General features: G+C 47.9%; 1 protein-coding gene across 6 annotated transcripts in view; it reads right to left on the bottom strand.

Annotated features, from left to right (window-relative positions):
* DNTTIP1 (deoxynucleotidyltransferase terminal interacting protein 1) overlaps positions 1 to 14,379 on the bottom strand; it is a 22,343-nt gene extending 7,964 nt beyond the window's left edge. The window contains exons 1-7 of one of the 6 annotated variants that reach the window (XM_077766426.1): positions 14,231 to 14,379; positions 13,609 to 13,679; positions 11,361 to 11,457; positions 7,013 to 7,111; positions 955 to 1,023; positions 635 to 691; positions 328 to 384 (exon numbers count right to left, since the gene is read on the bottom strand). In XM_077766426.1, coding sequence (XP_077622552.1) covers positions 328 to 384; positions 635 to 691; positions 955 to 1,023; positions 7,013 to 7,111; positions 11,361 to 11,457; positions 13,609 to 13,679; positions 14,231 to 14,335 — 555 coding nt within the window. In that variant the 5' untranslated portion in view covers positions 14,336 to 14,379. Of the gene's footprint in view, positions 1 to 325; positions 385 to 634; positions 1,024 to 7,012; positions 7,112 to 11,360; positions 11,458 to 13,608; positions 13,680 to 13,956; positions 14,017 to 14,054; positions 14,104 to 14,230 lie in introns of those variants that run through there. The other 5 variants (XM_077766435.1, XM_077766452.1, XM_077766444.1 and 2 more) reach the window with 5 other exon arrangements.
* Between the last annotated feature and the right edge of the window lie 611 nt (positions 14,380 to 14,990).

Below are 14,990 nucleotides of genomic sequence, written 5' to 3' on the forward strand. Positions count from 1 at the left end.
GCTAAGGGGGGGGTGGGGGGGGGCATAAGGATGAAAAGGTAAAGTACATACGGTGTTAGACCAGTCACGGCACCTTATGAGCATTTAATACAGACTAACAAAAACAGCTCTGGTACTTAATCAAGCTGGGCTGAGCAGTTCTGGGGCAAAAGCAGGATAAAAGAGTGTCCTCCTTGCTGCCTTCTTTCCCTACCCTCAAACCAGACTAACCTTGCTCCCTGGTGACTCAAACGCTGGATCTGACTTCGGCAGGCAGGGACTCTGGCCTCTCCCCCTCCAGGCCCACTCCCTCCCCGCTCTCACCACACTGCTGGCCCCTACTCACACCATGCCGGCGGCCGCCCGGTCATTTGACAGCATGTGTCCAGGGGGGCGTCCCTTCCTCTGCCATAAAGAATAGCTGTCAGAGGCCTGAGCCTGTGGGAGGCCCCACCCCATCCCACTGGCAGGTCCAGGGTCACTTGGTGGAGATGGTTTTCCCAAGAAACCAAGTGAGAGTGACCGGGGAGAGTAGCTGTCCCCAGGGCTCCTGCCTCTCGTGCCAGACAGGCTCCAAGGAGCACGGAGCAAGCCCTCTCCCTTCTTCTGGACTTGTAGGGCCTTTTCCCAGCCAGAAAATGGGGAGATGGCTTACCTTTTTGGGAATGGGGCTTCCTCGATGGGCACATTCTTCTTCTGTCTGTCGGCCTCGCTGGAGGGACATGGGAGGGAGGAGTTAATGAAAGGCCAGTGCCTGGGAGCTGCAGGCCCCCTGGGGTTGCAGAGGTCAGAGCCTGGGTCTACACCCTCCAGCCCCTCCCTAGGCCAGGCTTCAGAAGCTTTCCCAGCAGGATGCTGTTTGGACCTGGTCCTACAAACAGGTAACATGTGGCACCTCCCTGGGCCCACTGAGGTCACCTGCCTCCCAGCCTCATCCGTCTCCCCATGCAACACCCCAGACACAGTGAGTCCGACCTTTATCCCTGGAAATTCATGGGTCAATCTGGGTATTACTTTTTCTCCATCTGAAAACAGTAGTTTAGCCTGAAGGGAAAAAGACCAAGTGTTAACAGTTACTATTTTGGTGGGTAACAGCGAGGTTAAAACTCCAAACTGGGTTGAAATTTTTTCATGCTCAGTACAAATGCACCCCAAAATATACATATAGAGACCTATTTTTTAAAAATACTTAAGAACAGTTGACCCTTTGAATGGTATGGGTCTACTAACACACAGATTTTTTTTTCCAACAAAAACAGTACAATACTGTAAATGTATTTTCCTTATGATTTTCTCAGTAACATCTTTTCTCTTTTATTGTAAGAATACAGTATATAAAACATATAACATAAAAATGTGTTCACCAACTGTTGATGTTATTGGTAAGATTTCCAGTCAACATAGGTGTTAGTAGTTAAGTTTTTGGAGTCAAAAGTTAATATGTGGGGGTGTCTGACCGGCTCAGTTGATCTCAGGGTAGTGAGTCTGGGCCTCATGTTGGGCACAGAGATTACTTAAAAGAATGTTTTTTAAATGTTTTATCTATTTTTGCACGTGTGCACATGAGAGGCAGATAGAGAGGGAGACAGGATCTGAAGCTGGACCCATGTTGACAGCAGAGAGCCTATGTGGGGCCCGAACTTATAAGGTGTGAGATCATGACCTGAGCCAAAGTCAGATGCTTAACTGACTGAGCCACCGAAGTGCCCTGAGATTACTTCTAAAAAAAAAAAGGTTACACGTGCATTTTCTGCCACAGGAAATTGGCGCCTCTCACCCGTGCCTTGTTCAAGGGTCAACTGTAATTAATGATTGTTGCTGAAAAATTTGAAGACTATGTAAAAAAAAAAAATCAAACTTGAAATCTCCCATATGCACAGACTACTGTTAATGAGCCACTGCTTTTCATGGAGTACATATTTAGCACCTAGTATAGAAGTGCTGGGGACACAGTACTGGGGACACAGTAGTAAGCAGCACATACAAAGTCCCTGCCCTTGGGGAGTTCACACCCTGTGGGCAATCTGGAGATAAGAACATCAACAAACATAGAAACAAGGTAATTTCAGATCATGATAACTGCTCTGGGGAAAAAAAGCCCAGGCAGATGTGACAATTAGCAGAGGGGAGGCTGTGCAGAGAAGGCAGCCTTCTGGGCTGGGCAGGAGGACAAGGCGGGAGGGGCGGGAAGGGAAGGGGAGGAGAAAGCGGCCGAGCAGCTATAAGAAAAGCTGAGGAGAAGCATGTCAGCAGTAGGGAGGAGCGCAAGGGCACCAAGGTGGGAACAGGCGTGGCTTGTTTGAAGAAAAAGTTGGCCTGGCAAGTAACGGGCAGGAGAGAGGGGTGAGCGGGGAGTGTACAGGTCGTGTGAAGAGCTGTGTTCCTGTGAGCAGCACTGGACAGGCCTGAGCACTCCCCTCTTCTGGAAACTCTTTCCTACAGGCTCCTGTGGCCACCCTTCCCTGGTTTTCCTACTTGTGTGGCCACTCTCTCTCAGCCTTTTCTGCTGCTCTTCTCCCTCAGTCTGGTTCATTCTATCTCCTTCCATTTGGTATTCTGTCTACTCTCACCATGCTCACAGCTTCAATTAACATTGATAAGTTGATGACAATGTAATTAAAAAAAATTTTGAGTATAGGTGACACACAGTGTTGATTATGACTTTTTCTCTTCTCCTCTGAGCTCCAGCAACTGTCTGCCCGAGGTCTATGCGCTGAGGTCCCCAAATCTGCTAAGTCTGAATTCACAACCTTCTCCTCCAAACGCTGCCGTGATGAGTGCATACGTCTCTGTGTGAAATTGTGCACATGTTTTGTGGGGTTTAATTCACATCTGTCTGCCTAACCAGGCTGTCGGTTTTATGAGAGCAGGAAGCCTGCTCATTCATTTGCCATTCGTTCCTTTGTTTCCTCGTTCATTCATTCACTCATTTGCGCAATCAGTGTACACATATGAAGAGTTGTATTCTAGGGCAGGGAATACTGCAGTGAACAAGATCAGGCCTCAACTCTTGCAAAGCTCAAGCTTGTAGCAGAGGTGGGGGTGGAGAGGGAGATGGGAAATAAGTGCATGAGCTATTAATAATTCCATATTGAAATACATGGTAGAAATAGACAAGTAAAGTGACACAGATTAACGGGAGGTGAGGAAAGGAGTGAGATGGAGGGGCTAATTTAGATGGATGGCCAGGGAAGGCTTCTCTGATGAGGCTGGAGAAGTGGTGGCAAATATATAAAGAGTTAGGGGTAGCTCATGCTGGCCAGTGGGAACAGCAGGTGCCAAGGCGCTGAGCGTGGTGAACTGGAGAAGCAGGACGGACTCCAGTACATCCAGAAGACAGCCAGCGAGAGGGCGGTGCGATGAGATGAAGTTCAAGAAATGGGCTGGAGCCAGTGCAGGTAGGGCTCTGTGGATCATCCTAAGGCATTGGGGTTTTACTCTGCCTGCAGTGGGAAGTCACTGGTTTTAAAGAGGAGAGCGATCCAATCTCGTTCATCTTGAAAGAGAAGGGTCTGGCTGCCATGAGCGTAGTAGACCCGAAGAACGCCAAGGGTGGAGGCAGCTCAGGGCCGAGATACACATTTGGGAATCATCAGCACTTAAATTGGCTTCAAAGCTACAGTACTGGAGAGAATCACCTAGAAGGAGAGTGAGCCACAGAAGAGAAGGGGGCCGAGGACTGAATTCACAAATGCACCAATAGTAAAGAGGGCAGGTAGAGAAGGTGAGCTGGTCCAGGAAGCCAAAGACGAGTGGACGCAAAGTCAAGGCACTGGAGCCCAGAGAGGAGCGCTCAAAGAAACACGAAACAATCCCCTGGCACAAATGCTACCAAGAAGTTAAGTAAACTGAGGACACTTCGGGTCCACAGGATCTGACAACACAGAGGTTACTGATGGCTCTGATATAAGAGGGGTTTTGGTGAAGTGGTGAAGAACGCTCACCAAAACAAAGTGAGCGAAAGAATGAATAGCAGGTGACAAAGTGGAGCCAGTGATAGCCCCTTTCCCAAAGTCTAGCTGTAAGAGGGGATAGAGAAACAGGGTGGCAGCTGCAGGAGGCTGTGGGTTCAAGGTTGGTCTGTTTTTGCTCCTCACCGCAAGCCTGGTGCCCCTGGGAGTGGATGCACATGGGTGAAAACATACACAGGGAAAAGAAGAAAGTGCACCAAAATGTTAATATGAGTTACTGCTGGTAGTGAGATCATGAGGAATTTTATTTTCCTTCTTTATAATTTCTACTGTCTAATTTTAACATAAACCAGCAGTGGGTAACAGTTACTGAGTCTGTACTGAGTTGCTGACTGAAATGTTTTAAGAGTTACCGCCATGTTTAAACCTCACAACAATCCTATGAGGTAGCACCTCTCTACCCCCTGTGCAGATTAGAAAACGGAGATTCAGGGAGGTGAGGTGACTTGCCTGAAGTCACACAGTGAGTCAGAGGTAAAGCCAGGACTCGTATCTGGACAGTGTAAATCAAGAAAAAGGCTGCCTTCTTAACGACTATGCCAAATCTTTAATGGATATATAGTACTCGCATGAATAGAATGAACAAATAAAACACAACTGCTGTGCAAAACAAAATCAAGAAAACAAAAAATGCAAGGCAACGGGCTATAGCTGAGATCAGCCATTTCTCCTTAAGAAATCGCCATAAAGGGATAGCTAAGGAGATCAGGGAACTTGACTGAGATGGTCAGTGCTGAGAACAGAAGCACAAACAGCAAATCAAGTCTTAACCCAAACAAACTAAAAACCCTGCTCTAGTTGTATCATGTCCAATGTGAAGAATTTTTGCATGTAATGAAGTTCTGTGTGCAGTTTAGACAGGAGGACCCCAAAAAACTTCCGAGTATCCTGGCTACCTGAAAACTAGGTTCTGCTGTGAGGCAGTTATGTACTACGTTTATTATTTTTATTTTTTAAAGATTTTATTATTTTTAAAGTAATCTCTACACCCAATCTGGGGCTTGAACCCACAACCCCAAGATCAAGACTCGCACACTCTACTGACTGAACCTGGCAGGTGTCCCTAAGGCAGGTGTGTGTTATAATTATGAATAGAACTCCCATGCATTTAATATCTAGTATGTTCTGTGTCAGTAGTGTATGTATATTTTCTCAATTAATCCTCACAGCAAACCATGGGGAGAAGGGGGTGGGATTCTTACTCCCAATTTAGAAAGGTGGAAAGACTTCTTGATTCATCTGGTTTCAAGATGGACTTTGGGCTTTCTACCTCCTTGTGCTTGGATTCCTGTGCTCTGATCACATACCTTCTGTTCCACACTCTAGCTTCCCGGTCCCATCAATCCTAGCAAGGGGGAAGTCCACAAGGTGGACGTGGGGATTCAGGAGACTGGAAAGGTATAACCATTGAGGAGTATGGACTATGCCCAGTTCACTTTAATCTCATCTTTCATGGGGACTCAGGGATAGTTTCACAGCTTCCCTTCCAATCTCCACGGCAGATTCCCAAACCAATCTCCTCATGGCAGCCAGAGTGATCTTCCAGAATGCAAATCTCATTAGGCGGCTCTTCTGCTTAAAACACCATACCTACAATTTGGTTTGCAGTGCCCTGCTCGATTTTGCCCTCTGCTTACCCTTCCAGCCTCATCAAGTATCATTCTCTCTATCCTCTGAAAATCAGCAACCCTGCCTTCTTTCTGTCCCTTAGATGTACTCTGCTCCCTTACCTTGTGGACTCTCACTGCCTCCCACACTCAGCACTTAGAACAGTCTATAATCCTAGATCTATTGTATGATTACTGCAGTAATGTCAGGGATCTGGGGGTAAGGACTATGTCCATTTTGCACAGCGCTGTCGGGGCCTGGCACAGAAATGGCACACAGTAGGCTCTCAATACATATTAGCTGAAGAGACAAATAAACTCAAAAAGGCATTGTGGCGGGGGGGTGTGGTGGTGCACCTGGGTGGCTTAGTTGGTTAAATGTTCAACTTCGGCTTAGGTCATGAACTTATGGTTCATGGGTTCAAGCCCCACATCAGGCTCTGAGCCTTCTTGGGATTCTCCCTCTCTCTTTGTCCCTCCCCCATCCCTCCCTCAAAATAAATAAACTTAAAAAGAAAAAAGGATTCTGGCAGGCAACTGAGACTTAAGGTTTATCAATTTAATCTTGATTCAGTTCAATCTTACAGTAACACTCACAAACTGCCAGGTTTTATTACCAGCAGATCTTACAACTGATTATAATATACTACAGTCCCAGAGCGAATTAAAGACTCGGCCTCCTGGGAGTTGGGCTTAGATGGAGAAGCACATCAGCTTTCACTGCACTGATGGATGGGGTTTTGTCCTCTCGAAGCTGAGGCTCCGGCCCCGCTCTTGCTCCTCTCTGAGGCTATGCCTGAGCAGCTGGCCAGCCAAGCCCCAGAAGACATCACTCATCTCCTGAGACAGCCTCAGAGCACTAAGCTCGAATCAGCCTCTGTGCCTCTGATATGAAAAACTTCCCATCTCTGACAGCTAGTGGCTTCAGAGTCAGGCACAGAATCCGGGTGATGCTGACAATTTCTATTAATAAGAACAGCTGACAAATGCAAACAGGCTCATGTCTATCTTGGGAACACAGCCACATTTCTAGACCTGATGCCACGCCTCCTGACCACACCCTGAGAGGCAGAGAGGGCGAGAATCTCCATGATGCCAAAAGGGGCTGTGACTACTTGAAGAGTTAAGTCACCAAGTACTTGCAGAGGTGAGACCGGCCTTAGCTATTCTAACTCTTGCTTATTCTGAGCCAGTTTCTTCTTCTGTAAAGTAGGGATTAAAATATGGCTTCTGGGAGGTCACTGAATGAATACATGCGAAATTGTCCATCACGGTGCCTGGCACATGGGAGCCACGTGCCTCCTCTCTGTCAGCAGCAGCTCCAAGCCCTAGCTGGATGTTAGTGGCTTGTCAGGCATCCCCCCCGCCCCAATACCGTGAACAAAGTGATGCCGCTTCCTAACAGAGCCCCGAGGCCTAACCCTGTGCCTGCATCTCCTGCCCCCTTGGTCTCACCTGCTCCAGGCAGCTGCGACAGGCCTCCTGGATCAGCTGCTCGGCATCCACTTCTTCCCCCACATTGTCTCTCACATTCAGTGCTGCCTTCTGGAAGAACTAGGGAGAGGCAGAACAGAGGACAAGGTCAGAAGACCTGCTAATGTGCATCAACTTGAAGGACATGGAACATAAAAGCGAAGCTTTGTCTTCTCCTCATACAGAAGGGAAAAGGGATTATGAATGTGGCTTTGACATCAGACAGATTTAGAGTCAAATCCCAGGTTCCTCGCTCCACTCTCTCCTAAGGAGGGTCATAACCACGGAGATGCCTGAAGGAGGCTCATTACACCATTGATGTGTGAGTAGAATAAAATCAAAGAATAACTTAAATGTCCAATTATTGCTCAAATAAATCATGGTATAGCCATATCAGGAAGCTGTGTGCAAATATTAAAAATCACAGTAAGGAAAGGGGTGCCTGGGTGGCTCAGTCAGTTAAGTGTCTGACTCTTGGTTTCGGGTCAGGTCATGATCTCATGGTTCGTGAGTTCAAGCCCCACATCAGGCTCTGCACTGACAATGTGGAGCCTGCTTGGGATTCTCTCTCTCTCTGCCCCCCTCTCTCTGTCCCTACCCTACTCTCTCTCCCTCTCAAAATAAATAAATAAACTAAAAAAAAAAAATGTATCAGGGTGACAGGGCACATGGCTGGCTCAGGCAGTAGAGCATGTGACTCTTGATCTCAGGGTCGTGAGTTCAAGCCCCAAGTTGGGCATTGGGATTACTTAAAAAAGAAGAGGGAAAAAAAAAAAAAAAGAATCAGAGTGAGCTATTATGCACTGACCTAAAAACATGAGCAAAGTATACTGATAAATGAAAATACTAAGTTGCAGAACAGTGTGTGTAACATGATGCCATGTAGTTTTTTTCTTTTTTTTTTTTTGATGTTTTATTTATTTCTGAGAGATAGAGAGCGTGAGCATGGGAGGGTCAGAGAGAGAGGGAGACACAGAATCTGAAACAGGCTCCAGGCTCCGAGCTGGTCGTCAGTACATAGCCTGACGTGGGGCTTGAACCCACAAACCGCAAGATCATGACCTGAGCTGAAGTCGGACGCTTAACCAACTGAGCCACCCAGGCGCCCCTGCCATGTAGTTTTTGAACAGGGGTGTGTACACACACACAAACACACACAAATAACTACGGGAGACTGACAACATAGTCACTGTTAACAGGTTGCTATCTCTGGGAGGTTTTAGTGACTTTAGGTTTTTACTTTTTATTTTTTTTTATTTTATTATTATTTTTTTTAATATTTTTATTTATTTCTAGGAGAGAGAGAGAGAGACAGCATGAGCAGGGGAGGGTCAGAGAGAGAGGGAGATACAGACTCTGAAGTAGGCTCCAGGCTCTGAGCCGGCAGTCAGCACAGAGCCCGACGCGGGGCTCGAACCCACAAACCGCGAGATCATGACCTAAGCAAAAGTCGGACGCTTAACCGACTAAGCCACCCAGGTGCCCCAGGTTTTTACTTTTTAAAATATTTGTATAATATATTTGTGTAATATAATTTTTCCTAATATTTTCTTATGAAAAACATCAAAACATAAAATTGAAAGAATTATCCAATCAGTAAATATCTAACATCTACCACATCGAGTCTATAATTAACATTTTGCTATACTTTTTATAACATATCTATTTATTCACCCCTTTGTCCATCCATCAATCCATTTTATGAGCTAAATTATTAGGATATTTCTTTTAAAAAGGGGGATGCATTTAGTCATTGCACAAATCAATCAATAATGATGAACAGATGAACATTGTCTCTGATAAGATCAGTCATGTCTGGAAGTTATTATCCTAAACATTGTTAAAACAATGGGTAGCCAGAAGTGGTCAACCAACAATGTGAACTTATCTGCAGCAGTGATGTAATCAAGTCTCTTATCTGAAATGAAGGGTGATAAAGGGATATATATTTTTTAAGTTTATTAATTTATTTTGTGAGAGAGAGAGAGAATGCACACACGAGGTGGAGGGAGGAGCAGAAGCAGAGAGAGAGAGAGAGAGAGAGAGAGAGAGAGAGAGAGCGAGAGCGAGAGAGAGCGAGCGAGCATGCAGAGCATGCGGTGGTGGGGTGGGGGGGAGGAGCAGAAAGAGAGGAAGAGAAAGAATTCCAAGCAGGCTCTGTGCTGTTAGCACAGAGCTGGACATGAGGCTCAATCCCACAAACTGTGAGGTCATGACCTGAGCCGAAATCAAGAGTCAGACGCTTAACCGACTGAGACCCCCAAGTGCCCCAATAAGGAGGTATCTTGACGCACAACATACAAAGGGAGCCCAGAGCTACAAATTGTCTTCATTCAGCATTTGTCCAGGAGAGAAAGTTCTTTTTTTTTTTTTTTTTTAATGTTTTTATTTATTTCTAGGAGAGAGGGAGAGAGACAGCGTGAGCAGAGGAGGGTCAGAGAAAGAGGGAGTCACAGACTGAAACAGGCTCCAGGCTCTGAGCTGGCAGTCAGCACAGAGCCCGACGCGGGGCTCGAACCCACGAACCGTGAGATTATGACCTAAGCGAAAGTCGGACGCTTAACCGACTAAGCCACCCAGGCGCCCCTAGGAGAGAAAGTTCTTGAATCATGGTATCCACTATCAGGAAACAATAAGGAAAGGGTTTTGGAGGGAGGCAATCCTGGACCGAATCCTGGCCTAGCCTTTTCCTAGTGGATTAGCCTCTTTACTTCTGCATATGTAAAAGTGGGGAGGTATGAGAATACATGGTGCATTCTGGAACATGCAACAAAGAGAGGTAGTAGTAACAGGGTATATGAAAAGGTGTGGCTGGGGTCTTATCACAGTGGGCTGTATATGCCATGTTAAGGAGTCTAGATTTTACCCAGAAGGCAATGGAAACTCACCGAGGGACTTTAAATAGGGAAGTGACACCATCAGACTTAGACTTGAGAGGTCACTGGCAGCTGTACGGAGGCTGGGCTGAAGGAGCGGCAATTACAGCTGGAGCCTTGGGTGGGAAGGCGAGGCCTGAACCAAGGCAGAGGCGAGCAGGAAGAAGGGCGCGCATGACGGATAATGAAGTGGAATGTACAGGACTCTGTGACTGGATGGGGAAGATGAAGGAAAGGCAGGCTTCCTGGTTTCCAGTTTCTTTTTTTTTTTTTTTTTTTTTTAATGTTTTTATTTATTTCTAGGGGAGAGAGAGAGAGAGCGAGCGAGCAGGGGAGGGTCAGAGAGAGAGGGAGTCACAGACTGAAACAGGCTCCTGGCTCTGAGCTGGCAGTCAGCACAGAGCCCGACGCGGGGCTCGAACCCACGAACCATGAGATCATGACCTAAGCGAAAGTTGGACGCTTAACCAACTAAGCCACCCAGGCGCCCCCCTGGTTTCCAGTTTCTAACTGAATGGTCGCCCCATTACGTTTGTTTAAAGAGAACAGAGACACTCATTTTGTTCACTGCTACATCCTCAGTGACCTGAACACTGCCTGCTATCATGGCGGGTACTTAGTAAATACTTTCTTTTTTAATCTTTATTTTTGAGAGAGAGAGACAGAGCATGAGAAGGGGAGGGGCAGAGAGAGAGGGAGACACAGAATCTGCAGCAGGCTCCAGGCTCTGAGCTGTCAGCACAGAGCCCGATGTGGGGCTCAAACCCACAAGCTGTGAGATCATGACCTAAGCCAAAGTCAGACGTCGTCTAACTGACTTAGCCACCCAGGTGCCCCTCTCAGTAAACACTTCCTGAATGATTAAACAAACACAAGAGGAAGAGGTTTAGGAAGAAAAAGAGCTCAGTTCTGAATATGCTCAGTTTGAAGTATCTACGGGACAATCAGGTAGAGTCATGTAAAAGTTTCTTTATAGGTCTAGAAAGGAATTTTTAAAAATTTAATTAATTAATTAATTTAGAGAGGGAGGGAAGGGCAGAGAAACCGGGAAAAAGAGAATCCCAAGCAGGCTCCGCACTATCTGTGCAAGGCTTGAACTTGCGAACCATGAGATCATAACCTGAGCCAAAAGCAAGAGTCGGACGCTTAACCAACTGAACTACCCAGGTGCCCCTAGAGGAGTTTTAAATAATAATAATGGTGATACTATTAAACAATAAAAACACTTGTGCGAAGCACAGTGCTGAGCACATTACACTTAAATCATTTTAGCCTCATAATGACTTGGCAAAGGGGTATTCAAATTACCCCCTCAAAAAAGGGGGAGAAAGTTCTCAGGGGTGCAGAATTTACACATCTGTGTAGCAGAGCGAGCCAGGGGGGATTGTGATGCAGGAAAGACCTGCTCGTGAATCTCTGTCCTTGTTAGTTTTTAATTGCTGTGTCCCTCTCACCTTCATGTACTTGTTGAAGACAGTCTGGATCTCCTCATTGATGCTAGGCTGGAGGACAGCTCGCAGAAGGTCCATGGAGATAGCAGGATCCGTGAAACTGCATTCAGGAGGGAGACACAGTCAGGGGTCATGTCCCAAGGTCATGTCTCTCCTGGTCTGCCCAGCCAACTCTTGACACCATCTCCTTTAAGGAGAATAGACAGCTTCTACTGAAAACAAGCTACGTGCCCAGGTTCTGTGCATGCTACATAGATGTATGGCTTTATTCCATTTTCACAATAACACTATGAAATGAGCATTACTCTTCTGAAACATTAATTTTTAAGTTTACATCCCAGTTAGTTAGCATTTGACACAACAATGATTTCAGGAGTAGATTCCTTAATGCCCCTTACCCATTTGGCCCATCCCCCCTCCCACAACCCCTCCAGCAACCCTGTTTATTCTCTGTATTTAAGAGTCTTATGGGGGCGCCTGGGTGGCTCAGTCGGTTGGGCGTCCGGCTTCGGCTCAGGTCATGATCTCACGGTTCGTGGGTTCGAGCCCCGTGTCGGGCTCTGTGCTGACAGCTAGCTCACAGCCTGGAGCCTGCTTCAGATTCTGTGTCTCCCTCTCTCTCTGACCCTCCCCTGCTCATGCTGTCTCTCTCTCTCTCAGAAATAAACATTAAAAAAAAAAAGAGTCTTATGTTTTGTCCCCCCCTCTGTTTTTATATTATTTTTGCTTCCCTTCCCTTATGTTCATCTGTTTTGTATCTTTATTTTTTTAATGTTTTATTTATGTTTGAGTGACAGAGAGTCAGAGCACCAGCGGGGGGGGGGCAAAGAAAGAGAGAGACACAGAATCTGAAGCAGGCTCCAGGATCCGAGCTGTCAGCACAGAGTCCGATGCAGGGCCCAAACTCATGAACTGTGAGATCATGACTTGATCTGAAGTCGGACGCCCGACTTAGCCACCCAGACACCCCTGTTTTATATCTTAAATTCTTCATGTTAGTGAAGGCATATGATATTTTTCTCTGACTAAATTTCACTTAACATAATACTCTCTACTTCCATCCACGTAGTTGTAAATGGTAAGATTTCATTCTTTTTGATTGCTGAGTAATTCTCCATTATATATGTATACCACATCTTCTTTATCCAGTCATTGGTCAATGGACATTTGGGCTCTTTCCATACTTTGGCTATTGTTGATAATTCTGCTATCAACATTGGGGGGTGCATGTGCCCCTTCAAAACAGCACACCTTTGTCCCTTGGATAAATACTTAGTAGAGCAATTGCTGGGTTGTAGGGTAGTTCTATTTTCAATTTTTTGAGGAACTGTTTTCCAGAGCAGCCGCACCAGTCTGCATTCCCACCAGCAGTGCAAAGGAGATCCTCTTCTCTGCATCCTCGCCAACATCTGTTGTTGCCTGAGTTGTTAATGTTAGCCACTCTGACAGGTGTGAGGTGGTATCTCATTGTGGTTTGCTTTGTATTTCCCTGATGATGAGTGATGTTGAGTATTTTTTTTTTTCATGTGTCTGTTAGCCATCTGGATGCCTTCTCTGGAGAAGTATCTATTCATGTCTTTTGCTCATGAAATGAGCATTATCCTTAAAGTGTTTTATGAAATACAAAATCTATACGCTTTAATAGTTTTAGTGAACACCCATTTAATCACTAGCAACGTCAAGAAATATAATCCATATCCTATAAGCCTAGCCCCACTTTTTTCTGAACTTCCCTGCTATTCTATCTCTTTAGCAATTTATTTATTAAAATTTTTTAACTGTTTATTTTTGAGACAGAGACCGAGTGTGAGCAGGGGATGGACAGACAGAGACACACACAGACTCCAAAGCAGGCTCCAGGCTCTGAGCTGTCAGCACAGAGCCCAATGAGGGGCTCTAACCCATGAACCGTGAGATCATGACCCGAGCCAAAGTCGGATGCTTAACCGACTGGGCCACCCAGGCACCCCCCTGGATCTCTTTAGCGCCCTCAAGCAGTGGTGAGCCACTGAGCATTAGGGATCTTAGGTACGACTGAATCCATGACTACCCCTCACTTTGTACATCAGTTCAGAGGAGACAGTGATTCAACCAAGGTCACACACAGAGTTACAGAATCTCAGTCTGCTTTTTCCTAGTCCAGTGCTCTTTCTAATGGCTGATTATCTCTTCTCAGCTTGGTGTAGTGGGGATCCCCAAAGGTGCCATCCAAGCCAATGCCTGGGAGGTAAATACCCAGGACCAGCCTTACCTTGTTGTCATCTGTGAGCGGCGGCCCCTTCGCTGCACCTGCCGGTGCTTTATCATTATGTTCCAAGGGTTCTGTGGGGACGAAGGGAACAGGTGTCACTGAGGCCTGTGACACCGGGCTGGAGGATGGACATGAACTTAAACGTGGATATCCCTGCTTCTCAGGGACGGGGTTGGCGGGAGCGCAGCGGTTGAAAGGCCCTGCCCGGGAGGAGGAACTGAGGACAAGTTTCCTGCCTCGAAAACTCCCAACCCCACATTTTCTGGAACGGCAGGAAGAAGGGAACCAGTGTTTCCCGAGGGGCTACTCTGGGGCAGGTGGTGTGCTGGGCGTTTTCCTCGTACTTACACCCCATCCCCACAACTTTATGAGGCAGGCACTAAGCATCTCCATTTTACAGAAGACGAAACCGGAGCTCAGGGGTTGGCAGGGCTTGCTCACGTCACCTAGCTAGGAGGGCGGCACCAGAATTTGAATCCAGGTCGTTGGACTGCGAAAACGCCAACTCCCTGGGCAGCTCCAGCCGCCGCGTTCTCTCGCCCGCGGGCCAGGGTCCCGGGAGCCCGAGGCCCAGCCGGCCCGAGCCCAGGCCCAGCCCCGGCCTCCCCGGGGGCGCCCTCACCGTGAGAACCAGCTGCCCCGCTGCGCCCGCGTCGCCCAGGTCGGGGCCGCCCCGCTCTGCCCCGCTGGGTCCCCGCGGCTGCTCGGCGTCGCCAGTGGCCCCCATGGCTCCCCCGGCCCCCGCAACTTCAGACCGACTCAGCCACCGGCCGGAAGGTGGCCCCGTGACGTCATTGGAGCGCGCCTTTCGCCGGCCCGGAAGCGCGCCGCGCCGAGCTGCGGGGTTTCCATGGGAACCGAACGGCGGCGTCTAGCTAGGGTCTGAGACGCCTACAGGCGCTGAGTGCGCTGTGGTCGGGGCTGCGTCCGGGGCGGGGCTGTGTCCCCAGTGTAGGCTGTGGGTGTCTGGTCGGGAACGCTCCCCTCTGGGTCAAGGCGGGTGGAGAAGTGCGGGGCAGGAGGAGGGGAGCAGGCTCCCTGGGCTGAAGTTGGGGAGGCGAAGGGAGGGGAGCATAGCGGCGCCTACAGTCCGGTCTTTGAAAGCCGTTGCCTCGCGCTCAGCCCCCGGAACTGGAGTGGGCCTAATGCGGGGACCCGATAACCGAACGCGAAGGGGTCTGTCCCGTGCCGTCCCAAACACCCACAGGGGCCCTTCAGGCCTACACCCCAGGGGCTGCCTCTTGCATCTCAAGACATGATGATGAAGGTTGGGTCTTGGCCCGTGGACTCCCCAAACCCCAGGGAGCTGGGCTTCTATCCCGAGACGGGTGATTCTGGGATGGGCAGGGGATGCAGGGTTTTAACAGCTATGGAGTTCCCCG

Source organism: Crocuta crocuta, unplaced genomic scaffold, assembly GCF_008692635.1.
Source record: "Crocuta crocuta isolate KB4526 unplaced genomic scaffold, BGI_CrCroc_1.0 scaffold71, whole genome shotgun sequence".
Taxonomy (NCBI): Eukaryota; Metazoa; Chordata; class Mammalia; order Carnivora; family Hyaenidae; genus Crocuta; species Crocuta crocuta.